At 37.7% G+C, this 21,778-nt stretch overlaps 2 protein-coding genes and 1 long non-coding RNA gene across 7 annotated transcripts in view; 2 read left to right on the top strand and 1 right to left on the bottom strand.

The window, feature by feature from the left end:
* Window positions 1–1,006: 1,006 nt before the first annotated feature.
* cplx2a (complexin 2a) lies at window positions 1,007–12,939 on the bottom strand. Of its 3 annotated transcripts, none has more exons than XM_051704858.1 (4): window positions 12,533–12,939; window positions 11,659–11,745; window positions 2,478–2,656; window positions 1,007–2,052 (listed from the first exon to the last, which is right to left on the bottom strand). In XM_051704858.1, exons 2-4 carry the CDS (start codon window positions 11,687–11,689, stop codon window positions 1,861–1,863), a joined length of 402 nt encoding a protein of 133 aa, XP_051560818.1. In that variant the 5' UTR covers window positions 11,690–11,745; window positions 12,533–12,939; the 3' UTR covers window positions 1,007–1,860. The 3 variants fall into 3 exon arrangements, with proteins under 3 accessions (XP_051560818.1, XP_051560820.1, XP_051560819.1); XM_051704860.1 differs by lacking the exon at window positions 12,533–12,939 and adding an exon at window positions 12,267–12,486; XM_051704859.1 differs by lacking the exon at window positions 12,533–12,939 and adding an exon at window positions 12,052–12,234.
* A 24-nt stretch (window positions 12,940–12,963) lies between these two features.
* LOC127445091 (uncharacterized) lies at window positions 12,964–14,095 on the top strand. Its single transcript, XR_007897929.1, has 3 exons — window positions 12,964–13,183; window positions 13,304–13,596; window positions 13,735–14,095. It is a non-coding gene; the product is annotated as an uncharacterized LOC127445091 (long non-coding RNA).
* Window positions 14,096–14,149: 54 nt separating this feature from the next.
* gne (glucosamine (UDP-N-acetyl)-2-epimerase/N-acetylmannosamine kinase) overlaps window positions 14,150–21,778 on the top strand; it is a 46,160-nt gene continuing 38,531 nt past the window's right edge. For 2 of the 3 annotated variants that reach the window (XM_051705205.1, XM_051705206.1), the window contains exon 1: window positions 21,365–21,530. Coding sequence is in view for 1 of the 3 variants with exons in the window: in XM_051705204.1 (XP_051561164.1) it covers window positions 14,154–14,156 (3 nt within the window). In the remaining 2 variants the exon portion in view is untranslated. Of the gene's footprint in view, window positions 14,157–21,364; window positions 21,531–21,778 lie in introns of those variants that run through there. The other variant, XM_051705204.1, reaches the window with a different exon arrangement.

Genomic DNA, 21,778 nt, shown 5'->3' with positions numbered 1-21,778 from the left:
ATATATATATATATATATATATGATTGTAAAATGCAAAGGTGTAGACATCTTAAGAACAAATATTCCATGTAGTCTCTCATTTAACATGAAAAAAATACATGAATAATAGTTATAAAACAATTAGAAAAATATTTAAAATTGTGTCACTGCTTGAGATTTCTGTTAATTTATGTGGCCTTCATTTCTACCTTTAATGACATGCTGTATTGCACTAATGCCAGTCACTGTCCATAAACCTCTCTGTATTGTTTATGAAACACAATCAAATATAGGATAAAGAAAAAAATAATAAAAAGTGTGAAAGAAAAATAAAACCTAAAAATAACCATTTGAGAACATTCTGTTCTTATTAGTTCATCACACAAAAACCTCCCAGCAACACTCTGGTAAGGTTTGTTTATGGTTTTAAAAATAAAACCTAAAAATAACTGTTCGAGAATGCTCTGAATAAGTTCGTTTATGGTTATAAAAACTAAAAAATAACCAAGAACGTTCTTAAGTTCTTTTTAGGTTATTACACAAAAACCTCCCTGCAACATGCTGGAAATGTTACTTTATGTTTCTAAAAATTAGACCCAAAAGAGAACATTCCTGGAACATTAGTTCCCATAAAACAACCACATGAGAACCATATGCTAACGTAAGGGGAATGTTCTGTGTTTGCTGGGTGTCAACCACCCATTTTCACTTTAGTGTGTTTGAATGCACAGTATGCTGATAACTACTAAAAATCATTTTAAGAAAAATCTGACTATGCAAAGAAATGCGTGTTTACACAAGACTTCAAATCATCAGATTATTCGCTGCTTTTGATATCAAAACATAAACGGGTATGCACACAACACTTGTGCACATTGGATAATATGGTAAAAAACTATAGTAAAGGTGCGAAACCATGAAATGGGCAAAAATCGATGTGCTGATCAGTTTACGCTTAAACCGTTTATGACCTTAACCCAAGAAAATAAAATTCAATTTATTCCATAATTAAACACAAATATTAGATATGTGTGACCGGTTTATTACAGTACCGTATATTCTCCAAGATCCCATCTCATTCTGTTGTAAATCATCAGAGCCATTCATACACAACTGTATTTCTTGTTTAACTGCAAGCCAAGCAAACAAAATATGTTATTATTGCTGAGAATGTTGTCGATCACAGACAAAAATTCTCCTGTAACTCTAGACCAGAGAAATTACAGTCCAAACACATGGAGTGCCTGAAACTAAGTTTCAATCTTAAAATAGAAACTTCCATAAATTTAATGTTTCAGGTCGACACTACTATATTGCATGAAGTGTGACCAGGATAACCACCAGAATTAACTAACTGTGTAATAAATGCACAAAGGTAATTGTCAGTTAGCTTACAGTGTGGGAAAATGTTATTGCCTTTTTTATCGGAGTACAATCTCAAAACAGAATGGCAGTGAGCACACACACTATGGAGACATGCAAGACAAGAATGTCTTTAACAATGTTAACAGTACTTTTTTTCCACAACAAATGTTAGATGTACATGGAAATCTTATAGACTAATTATACAAAACAGTGGAATAGACACTCAAACAAGTCATGCATATATATTGCTGTTTACGTATTGGATAAGAAATAACCAGAGAAGAGATGCTGTGATTCAGGTTTCCCTTTAAAGATCAAATATGGCTTATATTCTGATAATGAACCCTTCTGGCTTGATTGATCTGTCACTAATAGTTATAGCTCTTCACAAATCAAAATGTGTGTAAGGTGAATGGTGTAAGTGTCCTGTATTTTGCTGTAGTGTGCTCTCTCCTGGCCAAAGTCAGTACACATTACGATAATATCTAAAGCTGCATGTGCTCAAGATTATTCTATTATTTCTTCAACATGTCCTGCAGTGGGCCTGGTAGATACTTCATCATCGTGTCCATGATGTTTTCCTCTTCATCATCATCTCCACAGCCAGATGGTACCGCTTTCTTTGGACGAGTCAGACTGCCTTCGCTGGCTTGCTCCATGGCTGCCTGTGCCTCGGCTTCTGCTTCCTCTCGTTTCTTAATGCCATACTAATACACATCACAAACCAAAGCATGTCATTAACTACCCTTGGTACCATGCCACAGTGATGGTAAGAATTATTAACCGTTTAATTTACAGCTTACTCTCAGATCATCATCAGTTTACAAATATAGCCAGAGACTGCCAAACATTGCAACAATCAGCTCAGTGAGAGGGTTTACATGCACAGTAATACACTAATAACTACCAAAAATTATCTTATTCAGAAAATCTGACAACGCAAGAAATCAGCGTTTACATGAGATCTGAAATCATGGGGTTGTTCTCTGCTTTTTACGTACACAGGCGTGCGCACAACACTTGCATACATTGAATATGCCTGTAAGGAAAAAAACGCAAAATCGGGGTAATTGATATTTCATGTAGTAATTGCTATATTGGCATTATTTTAAGACCTATTGGTCGCTCGAACCTTGTCTCTGATGCCCTGTCTTATGACTTCCCGCTCTGCTTCCATCTTGGCATGTTTAGCCTTCCTCTCCTCCTCCTCCTGTCTGAGAGCTTCCTGTCTCGCCTCTTCCTTCTCTTTTTCTGCTTCAGGGTCTTTATCCTCCTCTCCCCCCATCATTTTACCCACATCAGGGGGGCCTCCTGCTCACAGATAAGAAATGAATTATTACACATGTAACAAAATAATACATAAAAATGGCATACAGACATGTATGTGTAGTAGGACCATGTGTCTTTATTAGCATTGAACCATGAAGCAAAATACATGTTTGGACCCACTTTATATAAGGTGTCTTTAACTACTATGTACTTAAAGGGATTGTTCACCCAAAAATAAAAAATAAATTCTCATATAATTTACTCATCATCCTGGCATCCCAGATGTGTATGACTTTGTTTCTTCTGCAGAACATAAATTATTTTTAGAAGAATATTTCAGCTCTGTAGGTCCACACAATGCAAGTGAATGGGTGCCCAAATTTTGAAGCTCCAAAATCCACTCAAGGGGAGCATAAAAGTAATCCATATGACTCCAGTGGTTAAATCCATGTGTTCAGACACAATATGATAGGTGTCGGTGACACATTTTTTTTCTCTCCATAAATTCACCTCCCTGCACAGAAGGGGGTGATATGCATGAATAATGTGAATCACCAAAAACAGAAGAACGAGAAAGTGAAGGAAAAAGGACTTAAATATTGATCTGTTTCTCACCCACACCTATCATATTGCTTCAGAACATATGGATTTAACGACCATAGTCATCTGGAGTATCCCTTATGTGGATTTTGGAGCTTCAAAATGTTGGCGCCCATTCACTTGCATTGTGAGGAACTACAGTGCTGAAATATTCTTCTAAAAATCTTAGTTTGTGTTCAGCAGATGAAAGAAAGTCAGACACATCTGGGATGGCATGAGGGTGAGTAAATTATGAGAGAATTTTCATTTTTGGGTGAACTAACCCTTTAAAAATTTTAATGTACTTATTATGTACATATGTGTTGTTGCATTGTGCTTACAGTACATTTAAAGAACCTGCATTTAATTACATCTGTAATTACACTATTAATCTTACGCCTAAACCTAACCTTTACCCAACCCTTACACTAACCCCAACCACTAACCCTAAACTTACCCTTACTCCTAAAACTACCTGTACCTCAAAGTAAAAGCAAATGTGAATCTTGTGAGAGTTTTGCAGAACAACATGTAGTACACAGTAAATGTATTGTATTGTATGTATTTTAATGTAGTACACAGTTAAACACACCTAATTTTCCTAATATAAAGTAGGACCGATTATTTTTTATGTCTGAAAATTTCAGTATTAAACTGGAGCCATTACTCACAGTACTCTAATAAGTGCTTTGTTGTATTAAAATATAGTAAATTAACTGCCCTGAAATACCATGATTATGTTGTATCCAATTTTTCATTAGTGATTTAAAATTGATTCTCCATAGGAAAGTTCAAAACATGCTAAGTACATGTGGGATCTTATGAGCAGAAGAATTAACAATTTCTATGAAGAAGGACTTAAATACAGAATCTACACTGACATTTTCCTGAGCGATAAAGATTTTCAGACTGGTGACGGCCAGAAAATCTTAACTGTCTTTTTTTTTGGTGATTTAAAATGTTTTATTAATTCATCTAATAAACAAAGAAAAGCAAAACATATACAAACAGAATCAATATGTAACCCTCACTATTGCCCCCCCATCCCCCAAATTCCCAACCCACAACCCCAGCCGGACCCCCAGCAATACCCCAGTGGTCACATAACTATAGACACACAAACAAACAAAACAAAACAAAAAAATATATAACAATCACACACACCCACTACACTTCTCTCTCCACTGTCCTTCCCTGAGAGCTCTCCATAAAAGCCAGATATTTGCCCCATTTCCACACAAACAAGTCTAAATTCACCAGTCTTCTAGATGACCCTTCTTCAAAAGCTGCCATCCTGCCCATCTCTGAACACCACTCCTGAAATGGGGGTGCTCCAGCCGACTTCCATCTCCTTAAAATTATCTGTCTTGTGATCATAATGCTAGTTAGGACCCAGTTTTTTATGTGCTTATTCTCCATATTAATGACCGCCCCATCACCTAAAATACAGAGTCTGGGGCTAAATAAAATTTGAGAGCCCAATATCTCACACATAAAACTGAATCTTCAACCAAAATTTTTGGATCTTAACACATCCCCAAAAGACATGGGTTGTGTCTCCATCTTCTGATTGACATCGCCAGCAGGTGGGTGTAAATCTTAACTGTCTTAAATACAAAGGGCAGATCTGTCCGAACACACTCCTAGAAAACCCCCCACAACTGGCACACATATTCCAAGAGATAGATAAAAAAAAAACGTCACCATGGAAACCTGTGAAATCACAGAAAAAATACATTCCATGGTTCTTCATATAACCAACTCTCTACACATAAAATTATTATACTAATCATGAGGCACGTTTCCGGCACACCAGCTCACATGAAGCTTAATTCATGAACATTTGACATGGACTTTGGAATTTTCTTATTTCACTACAATCCAAATACCCAGCCATGTGTAGGATTATGCTAAAAATATAGACAAATGCATCCTATGCAAATGATAACCCTGACAATTATGTTTCTCATAACATGTAATGTATTATCCATGTTGTAAAACCAATGATTAACCATTATGAATTTTAATCAGGTATTTTCATGTTTTGAAACTAGCACGTTGAATGTCCATGAAAGTATGTCATGTTTCATATGTAAATGCTTGCCTGTTTATGTAGAGAAAGTTGATGTTAACAAATGTCATGTCTCTTGCACTGATTTCATTATATAAGAGTCAGGATAAAAGTGTACACTTTTTGAGTGGGTAAACTGACAAATTGTTGAACAAAGGCCATAAATTAATTATCTTCAGGGGAGGACAGAAATGACCATGTGGCCCAGCAAAAGACAATTCTGATTGGCTCAAGACACCTTTGGGGTTTGGCCAACCTTAACTCAACATAACCTTCCCGTCTAGGATGAATTTCTCCTCTCTTGGCTCTTGGCTCTTGACTCTTGCTCTTCTATTAGCCGTTCTTCGGCTGGCTTCACTTTGGTGCCCCTCTGCCCAGGTTCCGCACAATGTAGAGTTCAGGAAATCTCGGAACGCAAAGTTCCGAAGCGCTCTTCTCTCTTCTCTGCTCTACGACTCGCACACACATGTTAGGTAGTCGCGAGTCTCCCTTGCGGGAAGCCTTGCTTCAAAGCCCCACCTGATCATTCCAGCACCGAACTACCCAGTGTCCACGATCTTAACAGAGGTCCAAAACATTGATGGAACAACCAGAACTTTCTACGGACCCAGCCAAAGAACCAAAGCAATGCAAGGAAACGCAACGAAAGTACACCTCCAGTATCTGGACAAACTGACAGCTAGAATGCCATGGATCTGCAAAGCTGTCATTGCTGCACGTGGAGGATTTTTTTGATGAGAACTCTTTGAAGTAATTTTTTTCAAATTATAATAGTCATTTTTCATGTTATTAATGTCCTGACTATACATTGTGATCAGTTGAATGCCACTTTGGTGAATAAAAGTACCAATTTCTTTCCATAATAGCAAAATCTGTACATTATTCCAAACTTTTGGCCGCCAGTGTAAGATCCAGTTGCATAGAGTTGCAAGGAAAACCCTTTGTCTATACATATAATTTCTATAACCAGTAAAAAGATAATGTTTTGTTTATCTTGAAGCCGTAATGTTTTAAATTCCTGAAAGTCAATCTAATATATTGCCAGCACAAATTTGTAGCTAGTCCTTGAGTTTGGGTGATTCAATTGTGTTTGAATTTCAATACCAAAGAGAGTCCTAAAAACAGCAACCAGATTCAGATAATATGGCGAGAGACTAAATTTGCCAATCCAGTTCAGAGTGTTAACAAGTGCACTACCTGTCAAAAGTTTTGAAACATTTGACTGAAATGTTTCTTATGATCTTAAAATTTTTTTGATCTGAAGGCGTATGCTTAAACGTTTGAAATTAGTTTTGTAGACAAAAATATAATTGTGCCACCATGTTAATTTATTTCATTATAAAACTGAAATTTAATAAAAATAAATTTTAAAAAAGTTTTTTAAATTGATGACTTGGACCAAATAATAAATAAAAGCAGCCAATAAGTGCCCAGCATAGATGGGAACTCCTTCAGTACTGTTTAAAAAGCATCCCAGGGTGATACCTCAAGAAGTTGGTTGAGAAAATGTCAAGTTTACATGTCTGCAAATTCTAGGCAAAGGGTGACTACTTTGAAGATGCTAAAATATAACACAGTTTTCATTTTTATTGGATTTTGTTTAGTCACTACATAATTCCCATAGTTCCATTTATGTTATTCTATAGTTTTGATGACTTTACTATTATTCTAAAATGTGAAAAAAAAAAAAAGAAAGATATACATGTATATATATATATATATATATATATATATATATATATATATATATATATATATATACACACACACACATTTGTGCTCAAAAGTTTGCATATCCTTGGAGAATTGGTAATATATGTACTATTTTTAAAGAAAACATGAGTGAGCAGGCAAAACACATTTCTTTTATTTCTTATGGGATTCATATTCAACTGTAGGTTATAACAGAATGGCACAATCATAAAACAAAACATGGCAACAAAGAAAAAATTTAAATGACCCCTGTTCAAAAGTCTGCATACCTTTAGTTCTTAATACTGTGTACTGCCCCCTTTAGCATCAATGACAGTGTGCAGTCTTTTGTAGTATTTGTCTATGAGGCCCCAAATTCTTGCAGGTGGTATAGCTGCCATTCGTCTTGGCAAAATGCCTCCAGGTCATGCATAGTCTTTGGTCGTCTTGCGTGAACCGCACGTTTGAGATTTCCCCAGAGTGGCTCGATGATATTAAGGTCAGGAGACTGTGATGGCCACTCCAGAACCTTCACCTTTTTCTGCTGTAACCACTGGAGGGTCAACTTGGCCTTGTGCTTTGGGTCATTGTCGTGCTGGAAAGTCCAAGAGCGTCCCATGTGCAGCTTTCATGCAGAAGAATGCAAACTGTCTGCCAGTATTTTCTGATAACATGCTGCATTCATCTTGCCATCAAGTTTTACAAGATTCCCCATGCCTTTAGAGCTCACACCCCCCCCAAACATCAGTGAGCCACCACCATGCTTCACAGTGGGGATGGTATTCTTTTCACTATAGGCCTTGTTGACCCCTCTCCAAACATAGCGCTTATGGTTGTGACAATAAAGCTCTATTTTGGTCTCGTCACTCCAAATTACATTGTGCCAGAAGCTGTGAGGTGTGTCAAGGTGTTGTCGGGGATATTGTAACCGGGCTTTTTGTGGCATTGGCTTCTTTCTGGCAACTCGACCATGCAGCTCATTTTTGTTCAAATATCGTCGTATTGTGCTCCTTGAAACAACCACACCATCTTTTTCCAGAGCAGCCTGTATTTCTCCTGAGGTTACCTGTGGGTTTTTCTTTGTATCCTGAACAATTCTTCTGGCAGTTGTGGCTGAAATCTTTCTTGGTATACCTGACCTTGGCTTGGTATCAAGAGATCCCTGAATTTTCCACTTCTTAATAAGTGATTGAACAGTACTGACTGACATTTTCAAGGCTTTAGATATCTTTTTTCTATTTTTCTAAAGTTCCATTACCTTGTTACGCAGGTCTTTTGACAGTTCTTTTCTGCTCCCCATGGCTCAGTATCTAGCCTGCTCAGTGCATCCACGTGAGATCTAACAAACTCATTGACTATTTATACACAGACACTAATTGCAATTTAAAAAGCCACAGGTGTGGGAAATTAACCTTTAATTGCCATCTAAACCTGTGTGTCACCTTGTGTGTCTGTAACAAGGCCAAACATTCAAGGGTTTGTAAACTTTTGATCAGGGCCATTTGGATGATTTCTGTTATCATTATGATTTAAAAAGGAGCCAAACAACTATGTGATAATAAATGGCTTCATATGATCACTATCCTTAAATAAAAAATGTTTTGCATGATCAGTCATATTTTCAAAATCAATGCCAAAATTTCACAATTTCTGCCAGGGTATGCAATCTTTTGAGCACAGCTGTATAATAAAGAATGAGTAAGTGTTTCAAAACTTTTGACCGGTAGTGTAGACTAAGTGTGTTCTCCTATCCGTTTTTGAATATTTAGCCAGATGGCATCAAGAGGGTTTTCTTTTTGTAATATTAAAACAAACCTGCTATTTTAACGTAATGTTTTCGAGTCTGTGATTAAACACTCACTGTCACTACTGTACTGCTCTGAAATTAGTTTAAGTCTTGTTTTTTGAAATATTTATTCTGTGGAAGGTGAGTGCAGCTGGTGCTCTTCACATTGCCCTCTACTGCAGTCAGCTGCTCTATGGCTCTGGTCCAGCAGTGACTTCAGCTCCTCTACATTAAACACACTCAAGTTTGAGTCTGAAAGTGCTGAAGCAAATATTTGAATTGCACAGCCATTGGACATCCACATTATGGCCATTTGGCACCACATTACTTCACACAAACACGCTTTTGCAAACAGCACAGTTAAGGTGATAGCTGGTCCACTATTGTAAGAAAATAATGAAGCCCTTACAAAAAAGTGGGTATTGTGGTATTTTGGTATATAAAGGGTTGGGAGGGTTACTTTTGAAATGTATTCCACTAAAGATTACAGAATACATGCTATATAATGTAATTTGTAACATATTTCTTTAGATTACTCAAGGTCAGTAACGTATTCTAAATACTTTGGATTACTTCTTCAGCACTGGTAGATTTTTTTCACTTGTTTTGACTATAAAATCTCTGCCAGTACTGTAAGACAAAATACACATGTTAAAAATACATTCTCTGAAAAACCAAAATATCTTATGCAGTGTTGTTTCTAAAACAAGATAAATCAAATTGATTTTATTTTAAGGATTTTTAGATATTTTTACAGGACAACAATACAAAAATTATTATCAAGAATACGATTTTTGCCCTAATATCAAAGGTCTTACTAGAAAAAAAGAGATTATGATCTAATGTGAATTTTCTAGATAAAAAAATATGATCGTGCGTGGTAACGTACATATAAAATGGCTAGAAATAGCATTTTATCTTAGCGTAAAGCTGACAATTTACACAAGGTTTATTTCAATTTCATCTGCTCCAAACTTACTTCAAACTTACTTCTCTGTCTGATCATATGAATGTAACACATCATAAGAAAGTGTTTCACCGCTGTTCAAATGCACTTTGGATCGCATCATTTATTTGTATACATTTTTCCATCTGAAAGGACTAAATATTAAATTAAACAAATGATGGTAATATGCAAAGTAATCTTTTCAGTAATCAAAATACTTTTTGAATGTAACTGTATTCTAATTACCAGTGATTTAAATTGTAACTGTAGTGGAATACAGTTACTTATATTTTGTATTTTAAATACGTATTCCTGTTACTTGTATTTCGTTACTCCCCAACCCTGGGTATATATGATAGTTTTGAATGGTTACCATATTCATGTACCAGAGTATTTAATGGTGCATTCATTACAAATCCAAAAGTACCAAGGTGCTTTTTGGTACTTATTTTAATGGGAAATAAAAAAACCTTTTATTTGAACAGTCTTATTATTTTTAATTATGAAGGACACTTAAATTTCTCACCAACTGGCTTGTGAGCAAAGTTTTCTTTCCTGTGTTGACGCAGCTATTAAAAAAAGAAGTTGAGGAGGGAAATAATGAAGGGCTTGTCCCTTTTTAAAAAAAGCCAATAGCCTTTAGTTTTTGATAATGTACCTCAAAAAAGTAAACTAATCACTTCTCTATATTGTAATCAGCTTACTCATTACTTCACTAAAATGTAATCACATTACTAATTGCTTTGCTTTTAAAGGGATAGTTTACCCCAAAATGAAAATTATTTCATAATTGACTCACCCTCATATCATCCCAGATGTGTTTGACTCTCCTTCTTTTGCAGAACACAAATTAAATTTTTTAGAAGAATATCTCAGCTATGTAGGTCCATTCAATGCATGAATGGTGACCAAAACTTTGAATCTCCAAAAATCACATAAATTCAGCATAAAAATAATCCATATGACTCCAGTAGTTAAATCCATATCTTGTAAAGTGATATGATATGTGTGGGTTTGAAACAGATCAATATTTAAGTCATGTTTTACTATAAATCTCTACCTTTGACCAGCCACGACCAGTAGGTGGCGATTTGCATGAAGAATGCGAATCACCAAAAAAACAAACAAAAGAAGAAGAATGTGTAAGCGAAATTGAAAGTGGAGATTTATAGTACAAAAGGACTTAAATATTGATCTGTTTCTCACCCACACCTATCATATCACTTCAGAAAACATGGATTTAACCACTGGAGACTTATTGATTACTTTTATGCTGCCTTTATGTGCTTTTGGAGCTTCAAAGGTCTGGTCACCATTCACTTGCATTGTAAGGACCAAAAGAGCTGAGATATTCTTCTAAAAAAAAAAATTGTGTTCATCAGAAGAAAGAAAGTCATACACATCTCTGTGAATTTTGTAAACGTTTCAGAGTATACTAGCATATAGATGGCCTTTAAAGCTAACAGGTATAGACTAAAATTCACAAAACTTCACACACACAAATATATATATATATCATAATGTTTCTATGTGTAAACCATAACTGGGGTGGGACTAGCTGTTCGTCCGACGGGAGAGTGTTTGGAAGAATTCAGTGGCAACAGTCATTATTTTTCACTTCTATAGTGGCGCAGAAATAAGCTACTTTCAACACAGTGCGACCCTCATCGTTATTAGATGTATGTGCATGAATTTTCCAAAACATTGGACTAGACACTACCAGCTCACTCATGATATTGTGTCAGTGATACTCAGTGATGCTCTCTGGCACCGACCTTCTGCCCACAGAAGTTGCTAAACGCCGTCTAGTGTTGCTTTAGACAGTATCGAAACGTTCTCTCCGGTGCGTGAAGTTTAACACCAAACGATTCCAAGGGAGCGCGCACGTTACCGCTGCTGCAGCATTAAAGCACTGACTTGAGTCTTTCATTGGAAGTTCTAAACACCCATAAGGACATAAATACACTCACCTCCCAATGCTGCCTTCATCAGGAAATTCATAATGGCTTTTCAAGCGTTCTTCTCCTTGTTTTCGGCACTTCAAATGCAAATTAAATCTGCAAATTAAATAAACCTTTTTAATATTCATTTAAAATATTTTATCATTTTAAATTACGTGATATATATATATATATATATATATATATATATATATATATATATATATATATATATATATATATATATATATATAATCATAAATAAATAATGAAATCGATGGGACTGCAGTAACTCCGGAAACCGCACAACGCTTTGCCCTTCAGCGCGCACAAGGTGCAATGTGAAACCTGTTTTGCACGTGCATTGTCTTTCATCTGTGTTCTTCGATCGAAAATAATAAACAAAAATCATGCACATCTCACACAGTGACAGTTTCATCAAATCCCTCCGTGCAGCTTACGCTGATACCGACAATCAGGCTGTCACACTATAGCAATCCCATTGTGCTGAGCTAATACATTTCATTTGCGTAACTGTATGTCACCAGAGCAAGATACAGTGCGTATTTTAGGTACAAAAATGTCCCTATCAACTTCCAGAGGTCAAAGATCCGATAGATAACTTTGGACGTATCTACCAATGGCTTCCTTAATTTCAGCGCAGGACACGGTGTCATCGGCTTTAATAATATGGTCCAAGCTCGCTAGGGTCTCTATAAAGTGTTCTGTGTAAGCAATCGTTGCGACTTCAGTAGTCTTCTTGGTGCATTAGTTGAACCCCCGCCGCACAGGCACGGCATTATCCGAGTGCACAAACCGTTTTCAGCACCACCTTCAGCGGACAGCGCCTGCTCGTGACCGCGCAACCCCACCAGCCGTAAGAAATGGCATGTAAATTAAATACCTGCTTTAGTGAACTTGAGTCCGCGACGAGAGCGAGGAATCGTTCCGATATGGAAGTTGATGTGGGCCAGTTGTTTAGGATATGTGTTATTAGCCTGCTATGAGCATCCCTAAAATCTCTCGCCCAGCGCCTGTCAGAGTGTTGGCCAGGGGAACTGCAGCCGGAACGCAAGACGGTGAAACCCCTGCGCATCACACGCAGCCTTTTTCCATCAAAAACATCCCACGTCCTCCACCAGAGAGAGGAGCGAGTGATGAGAACGCTCTCAGTCTTATTCTTTAGATTCTGTGGAATGCTTCATATAGCAGATGCTGTCAGACCTGGAAGATGAAAGATGTAGGATCTCCAACCTGACCAGAGCGTCGGGGTCTCTTAAGAGTAACGCGCGGTGAAAGTGCTAAATCGGGATCTATAGTTCAGACTGAGGTTGCCCTTGGCAGGTCCACTTTAACCATTGCACAATGGCCTCAAAATGTATTTGGACACTTACAAATGTATGAAAGAAATTGCATTACATAACGATATATGGAGGCATTTATTTTAAAGAATAATTTTATAAAAAAAAAAAAAAAAAAAAAAAGAACAAATTGCACTTACAATGAGAGTGAATGGGGTCAGTCCATAAACGCTAAAATACACATTATTTCAAAGGTATGGACACAAGACTTAAACGTTACACATTTTACATGATATTTGTGATAAATCGCTTACTAACCTTATCTGTGTAAAGTTATAGACTATCCAACATAACAACTTTTCTTTCTTCTGCAGAACACAATTGAAGATTTTTTGAAGAATATCTCAGCTATGTTGGTCCATACAAATCAAGTGAATGATAGCCAGAACATTAAAGCTCCAAAAAGCACTTAAAGGGATAGTTTACCCAAAAATGAAAATTCAGTCATTGTTTACTCACCCCCTGAGTTGTTATAACCCAATATGACTTTCTTTCTTTTTTCTTAACACAAAGGGAGAAAGGGAGATTATGGTGACCACCTCTTCAAGCTTAAAAGGGATGCAAAAGGGAGTCACGTGGAGCAATGCGAGGGTCGGACGTGTGAACGGTGAGTTCTGCGCACTTTGCTAGTTTTTAATACTTTTTGTGTCATAAACCGATGAGATTATATACACCCTGTTTCATAACTGTTCTATGAAGACAATATGTCAAAGAATTCAAAATCCTCAGACTCTGGATACCCCAGACAGGGCTGCAGACAGGGACTCAGTTTGGACGGTGCGGCGGGAGAGATTCAGCATCAACTGTCAAGCATGTCGGCAATGCTGGTGAAGGTCGTTGCTGACTTGGAGGATCTTGCTGTAATACGTAGATCGATCACTGCCATGGAGACGAAATTCTCTGAGTTGGTTACAAGAGTGTCGGATGTCGAGAAACGGATCGATTATCTGGAATCATCGGAGAGGGAATTAGCTGCTAACCCGCTAGCGACGAAGACAGACTTGGAACGCGTTTGGGAAAAGTTGGAAGACTTAGAGAATCGTAGCCGGCGAAACAACGTCCAAATGTTGGAATTCCTAAGAAAGAAGAAGGCCGAGATATGGTGAAATTCCTAGACGAGCTCCAGTCGCTGCCATCTCACTTGATGCCGAAAAGGCGTTTGATATGGTAGAATGGCATTATCTTTTTTATTTTTGTAATTAACATTTTTTATTAAATCTTACAATAATAAAGAAAAGCAAGAACATATATATATATACAAACAACATTTAAACCCCACAACCACCCCTCCCCCTCCCAATCCTTAACCCCACCCCCAAACAAACATCCCTGTGGTCACACATGAGTAGATATACAGAAAAAAGCAAACAAATACACACACACACACACACACACACAAATATATATATATATATATATATAATAATCATATTCAAACAAAACTACACTACTCTATCCACTGCCCACCCCGAGAGCCCTCCAAAACTCCAAATAATTGCCCCATTTCCCGACAAACAAATCTAAGTTACCCCGTCTTCCCAATGACACCTCTTCAAGAGCCGCCACCCTCCCCATCTCCGTGCACCACTACGGAAATGGAGGCGCACCAGCTGACCTCCAACCCCTTAAAATAATCTGCTTGGCGATCATCTCACAGGTCAGAACCCAATTTTCTATGTGACTATTCCCCACATCGATGACCGCCCTATCGCACAAAACACAAAGTCTGGGGCAAAACGAAACCCGAGTGCCCACCACGTCACACACACAAAATTCTGAACCTTCACAGAATTTCTGGGTCTCAATACATCACCAAAAAACATGGGCCATGTCTCCATCCTCCGATTGGCATCGCCAGCAGGTGGGTGTGTCTTTAAGACCAAGCCTATACAATCTAGGGGGCGTCCAATAAAATCTATGTAAAATCTTGAATTGCATAAGACGCACCCTTGCATCTCTAGATGCAGACTTGACGTTTTTAAGACTCCTAGCCCACACGCCCTCCTCTAATACCAAGTTGAAAACTTTCTCCCATAATCTCTTGATAGAAGTTAAAGCTCCATCCCCCAGATTCTGAATTAGCAGGGAGTAATACACTGATGCCTCATGACCTTTTCCAAAAGCAGTAATCACCACTCCCAGAGTATCTGCTGCTTTAGGGGGATGTATGCTACTCCCAAAAATAGTACAGAGTAGGTGGCACAGTTGTAAATACCTATAAAACTGAGATCTGGGGATCCCAAAATGTTGAACCAAATTTTCAAAAGATCTCAACACTCCATTCTCATATAGGTCACCGAGTATAGTAACCTCCCTCACAATCCACTCTGACCAGCAGAAAGGAGACTTATTAATACATAATTTTGGGTTCTGCCATATGCTCGAGGCAACATTTAAATAAATGTCCGAGTTAAACACTCTGGACACTTTTGTCCATACGAGTACAAATGCGAAATAACGGGGTGTAACTTAACTTCTCCGAATAGATAGATAGAGAGGCTTTGCAATGGCAACATAGGGGCAAGAACTTCCTGTTCAATACCAAACCAAGGAGGGGCTCTCTCAGGTGGAAGTGACCAATGAGACAAATGTCTGAGACAGAACGCATAATAATAAAACAAAATCTTGGGTAGGCCTAGCCCACCTTTGTCAATCAGCCTATGTAACTTATTGAAATGTAATCTGGGACACTTACCATTCCAAATGAAGGACTTCGCTATGCTATCAAATTGCTTGAAATAAGAGAGGGGGACATCTATAGGGAGAGATTGTAGCAGGTAATTAAATTTTGGAATACAATTCATTTTAATAACATTAACCTTCCCAATCATAGATAAATGTAATGAAGCCCACCTGTCCACATCACTCGAAAATATTTTATTAGGGGATCAAAATTAACTCTTACTAAATCAGACAAATTTGCTGGGAATAAAATACCCAAATATTTAATACCCTGTTTGGGCCACTGGAAGGCACCCGGGTGGAAAGCCATTACTGGGCAGTATGCTGTTAGAGCTAAAGCTTTGGATTTAAACCAATTATCTCTGTATCCTGAGAACTTAGAAAAGGAATTAATAATTCTGTGGAGGCAAGGCATAGATCTAGTGGGGCCGGAGACAAATAATAAAATATCATCTGTGTAATGCAAAAACATATGGTAAGGTTTGGTGAGAAACAACCCGAAGTCTAATGTATTATTTGGTGAAAATGTTGACTGACAATTGCTCTCCTCTGCATGTTCATAAGACCATACGAGACAAGTAGTTCACAGCCCGCTGGCGAAATGGGGCGTTCGAAATCATGTTTTGTTTATTTATAAACAGGTCGGCCCTAGCAATACTAAAGAACAGAATATAGTTGCACACAAACCAGAGAACCGAAATTACAAAACATGTCTGAAGAGTTTGTAGTAGTCGAAGAATAGATGCATTTATATGCTCATCCTTTTTTTTAGCCAGAGTACTCAATCAAACTGAAAGAGATGACGTAATCAGTTAACCGACAGCGTTTGTGAGTGAATGGAACTCTTAAGGGAACTAGTCTCAGGACATAAGAGCACCTTATTTTCATCCTACCTCTGTATACTGCCTCCGAAGGCAGCATTTTCCAGTTTTCCGACATAGCCATAGACAGAGGAGGCCGAGGGCAGCCACAGTCACACCGTTTCCTAATCTGATGGCAAACGACGTGATAAAATGTGTCTTTTCTATGTTAATCAGAGTTTTTGCCCTAACTAGCCGTGACAAGCGTACGATCCAAAAACTTTCTCATAACAGTCAACCAGCATATCATGAGATGGATACAAACTACTTGATTTTGGCAGAGTATGCCACTCCTACCAAATGTTTCACTGAGGTATCATTTTCTTCAGATGGAGGTTCAGAAATTGAGAACAGGTGACAGACATCCCTCCTACTCTATCTCTGATTGATTGAATACTCCAGTTAAAAAATACAAAAATAAGGTTGGTCATCTAAATGCATATGCATTATTCTTAGACTACAAACTCTTAATGTTAGTTCAGTTCTCTGGTTTGTATGCAGCTTTGTTCTGTTCTTTAGTATCACTGTGGTGGACCTGTTTTTAGATTACACGTTTTCGCTTGAACGCCCCATTTCGCCAGCGGGCTGTGTGAACTACTGGACTCGTACGATCTTATGAACGTGCAGAGGAGAGCAACAGTCGGTCAACAGTTTCACTAAATAATACATTAGACTTCGGTTTGTTTCTCACCAAACCTTACCATATGTTTTCATAACAATCATGAGTCTCAATGGAATAATTTATTAAAGTTCTGAATAATATTTTGCATCCTTTTGAAGCTTGAAGAGGTGGTCACCATAAACTGCCATTGCATGACATCACTGAGCACAATATTTTTTCACAATTTCTCAAAAAGTCAAATGGGCTTATAACAACACAGGGGTGAGTAAACAATGACTGAATTTTCATTTTTGAGTGAACTATCCCTTTATAAGCAGTATAAAAGTAATCCATATGATTCCAAAGGTTAAATCCATATCTTCAGAAGCTATATGAAAGGTGTGGGTGAGAAACAGATCAATTTTTAAGTCCTTTTTTTACTATAAATCTCCACCTTTGACCAGACCTGACCAGAAGGTTGTGATATGCATGAAGAATGCAAATCAACATAAAACAAAAGAAGAATGTAGAAGTGAAAGTGAAAGTGGATATTTATAGTAAGAAAGGACTTACATTTTAATCTGTTTCTCACCCACACCTATTATATTACTTCTGAAGATATGGATTTAACCACTGGAGTTGTTATAAATATTATGGCTTGTCTCCTGGCATGTCTTTGTATATACCGGTACAATCACCACAAGTGCATTGACAAATTAGATATAAAGGAGCTACTGCCACCGTTCCCACCCACAAAAAACAAGAGAGATAAAAGAGAAAGAGATAGAAAGGCATTCATTTTATGTTCATGCATGCCAGACATAAACAAGTTCACTGGTATATTCCTGGACCTTTTTAATCTAAAGCAATTTACAGTATGTACAGTAATTACTTGGACAGCACCATTTAGTGTCTTGCTCAAAGACACAATGGTGTCCAGCTTATGGGTCACCCCAGCCCGGATAATGATTGTTTCATTAACTAAGATTTGTAATCATTAGGCTGTCACTCCAACAAGTACACTTACTTGTCCTGAAACACATTAAGAAAAACAGGTTTGGCGTGCCATCTATAACAAAAGGGGCTTGAACACAGGACTTTGCTTGATATCTGAGATCAAAAGTTGTTCTGTTCCTCAGTTCAGAATTGGTATAAATTTCCAGGCAGATTAAGTCAAAGATGTCGAATTGGGGTGATATTGATGCAAAGAGCCATCTGGCACCAGCAACAAACAACAGTCAGTTAGATACAGTGGTATCCTGAGGACATAAACATCTTTTAGCTGAGGACGCACCACATGACTCTGCATGATTCACACACTCCTTCACACACTGCACTGTACAAAGGTTCTCTCCCCGGACATGGCACCTTCCTGTTGCTGTAGTGTTTTTAAAAACTGGGTGGATGCAATTGGAGTCCAGTGACTCACGTAAAGGGCTTGGCATTCTGACATTCTGTCTGCTGAGGAGTAGACTCTATGTTTGTCACACTGGCAAACTTAAACACTCATGCAAAAAAGCACAATTCTTTAGCATATTAAGTTCTACTAGGGCATCAGAGCAAGATTGCTATTTGGGGAGAACCACCTAATGCAGTAAAACAAGAATTTGCCATTGCAAAACCCATATTGTTTGACCACTGTTCTGAAGATTGGAGGAAATATGCATCTCACGCAATGTCTATGCTGGTTACGTCCCTGCATCAGAGTGTATAGAGGTAGAAGTAGTTGGATAGAGTGCACAGTAGGCTTCACAAAATCTGTGATTTCCTCTCTTTTAAATGAGCAAATCTCAATTTCCATCAATTCTTTCCTCGCACAGAAATATTTATCCCTCTTCCCAGCTCTGAGTTTGACAAAAGAGGTATAGTGGGTCATTACATCAAGCAATGAACAGAAAGGCCCACTGAGATCATCAGTTGCATCGATCGTGAATGTAGATCAATATTGGACTGAGAGAAGAAGTGAGCGAGAGAGCGAGGGAGAATGTTTTATGGTGCAACTGTTTTTGTTTAACTTTTATTCTGCAAGCATTTATCTGTTCTGGACTGCAGCCAAATGGGAAACACTGATTTATTCATGGCAGCTGAATGGACAAAAAGAGGCTGAGAGGAGAGTATGAAATCCTGTTATTGAAACTCATAGGTGAAGAATTGAAGACTAGTGTTTGCTTTACTGAACGTTTTTTAACAAACATAAGGGATTGAGAGAGAAATAACCTTAGATACCTTACTGCAGCCACTGTTTTCAGTAAAACGAGATCACAAAGATTTCTAAGGATGCAGACAGCTGAGTTAATCACAATGATGCTGAAATGAAAGACAGGTGCCCAAACTTCCCTAAGGAATCACCTACGAGAGAAAAATATGCTTGAAAAGGAGCTCTGGCACAGATTTGAGGAGTAACTGAAGGATAAATTCTTAAAGGGATAGTTCACCCAGATTCTCTCATCATTTACTGACCCTCATGCCATCCCAGATTTGTATGACTTTCTTCTGCAGAACACAAACAAAGAATTTTAGATGCATATATCAGCTCTGTAGGTCCATCTGTGGAGATTTATAGTAAAAAAATAAAAAAAAATAAAAAAAAGGACTTAAATATTGATCTGTTTCTCACCCACACCTATCACATCACTTCTGAAGGTATAGAGTCTCATGGATTACTTTTATGTGTGCTTTTGGACCTTCAATGTTCTGGCCACTATTTACTTGATTTGCATGGATCTGCAGAGCTGAGATATACTTCTGTGTTCTGCAGAAGAAAGAAAGTCATATACATCTGGGATGGCATGAGGGGAGTACATGATGAGAGAATTTTCATTTTTGGGTGAACTATCCCTTTAAAATCTGCCATCTCCTTTCCCCTGGGCAGAGCATCCCTGCAAAGCTTTTTTGGCATTTCCCATTTATGCTTGTCAGAAGAATTTTAACAGGTTATGACTGCAACAGAACTCAGCAAAAGAGGTGGAAGGGCGGCAGGGGACATACAATTTGCAGCACTGAAAGAACTGGTTTAATTTAAGCTCCTGAACCTGTTAAAGAGAAAAATAACAGTCTGTTCTTGTTTCTGTAACCCTAATTGGAGCAGGTATCTTGCAAGAGACCATTTCGGTTGTCACTGTGTGTGTGGTTCTCAAGTGATGGATAACATCATTAATTCTGGATGTGTTAGGGATGTTTTTTTTTTTTTTTTTTTTTTTTGCTTTGAGCTTGCCATGTGAAAGCGTCCTTCTCCTCACTCACGTTTCACTGCGACACGCAGGGTCAACAGTCCTCCGTTATACCCGCACCAAAACCCCTACCAACCTCTTATTGACGCCTCAGCTCTAAAGAAGCCGCGTTTTGCGGACTGAGTCACAGCAGTTTGCTTATGTAACCCGGTCCACTTTCACGCACATCATGTCAATGTCACTGCAATGCAGCATCGACCGAGCGCGTGACCATCCTCACTGCTACTGCTGATCTGCCGTATGATGCTGGCTCGCGACGAGCTCACGATATCGATAAATGATGCAGTGCCATGCGCGCGCCAAAACCTTGTAATCTTTGAGCAAAGGGCAACAATTCAGAATTGACATCAGTTGTCTAAAGCATAAAAAGTGCTAACCCTTAAAATTACTTTTTTTTGGGTGTAATTTAGTAGGTTGATTCTGTCATATTATTATTATTTTTTTCGACGAATTAAACCAGCTAATAGGATGCTAGACCACATGAAGTACATTTTTAGGTTACCTTAACAACTTTTTAATGTTACAACTAAAGATTTATAAAGATATTAAATATAATATAATATAATGTAATATATCTGAGCTGTTCAAACAGAAATTAAAACATGTCAAGGTCACAATGCTTTAGAAGTTGTACAATTTGACATATTTAGTCGTAAAAAACTTCAAATTTGAATAAATAATCAAGAAATTTGTTCATATGCTGAACGGTATGCCCAACAACGCTGCTAAAAAGTCTGAAAATAAGATTCACAATTTATTTATTAGAATCAACTGACTCTAACATTAAAGTAATAAAAAAATAAAACCAGTAATCACTGAGCATTAAAGGAATACAGGGAAAAGAAAAAGGCCAAAGTATCAGGAAAAATATAGATATAAAAGTTATTAAAAAAATAATTAAAGTAAATAATAGAAACGCTCTATCAAAAACAAGGCCGATACAAACGATGTCAGTAGGTGGCACCAGTGAGCTATGACGCGTCTGCCTCTCCACCAATAGCAACAAAGAAAGAAGACTATCGTTAGCGTTGTTAGCATTGGCGCTTGGCTAATCTGCGATTGGCGCCAACAGAAAAATATCAGTATATCAACATTTGGTGTATTGGATTGCAATAACACCAATCTGATTTCATTCAAGGGAATAAACTACAGATAATCGCGTTAAAACGTAAGTAATGTGTTCACATAGTTTGCTAGCATGTATTGGGCAGTGGGGTGTATGTGTAGGTGCACACACACTCTCTCACACACTCAACCGCCCACACTCTTGTCACTTTGTGCCACGTTACCTTTAAAGTTTACTCGTGACCTATCGTTTATCTATAGCTTTATTTCAAGGCACGAATTTAGAAGGATAAAGTTATAGATGATACTAGGATTCGGTTATTATTGTAGATATATGATATGTGGAGTCTT

This window comes from Myxocyprinus asiaticus, chromosome 8, assembly GCF_019703515.2.
Source record: "Myxocyprinus asiaticus isolate MX2 ecotype Aquarium Trade chromosome 8, UBuf_Myxa_2, whole genome shotgun sequence".
Taxonomy (NCBI): domain Eukaryota; kingdom Metazoa; phylum Chordata; class Actinopteri; order Cypriniformes; family Catostomidae; genus Myxocyprinus; species Myxocyprinus asiaticus.
The sequence above is the reverse complement of the archived record's forward strand: the minus strand, read 5'-3'. Positions and strand labels throughout refer to the sequence as shown.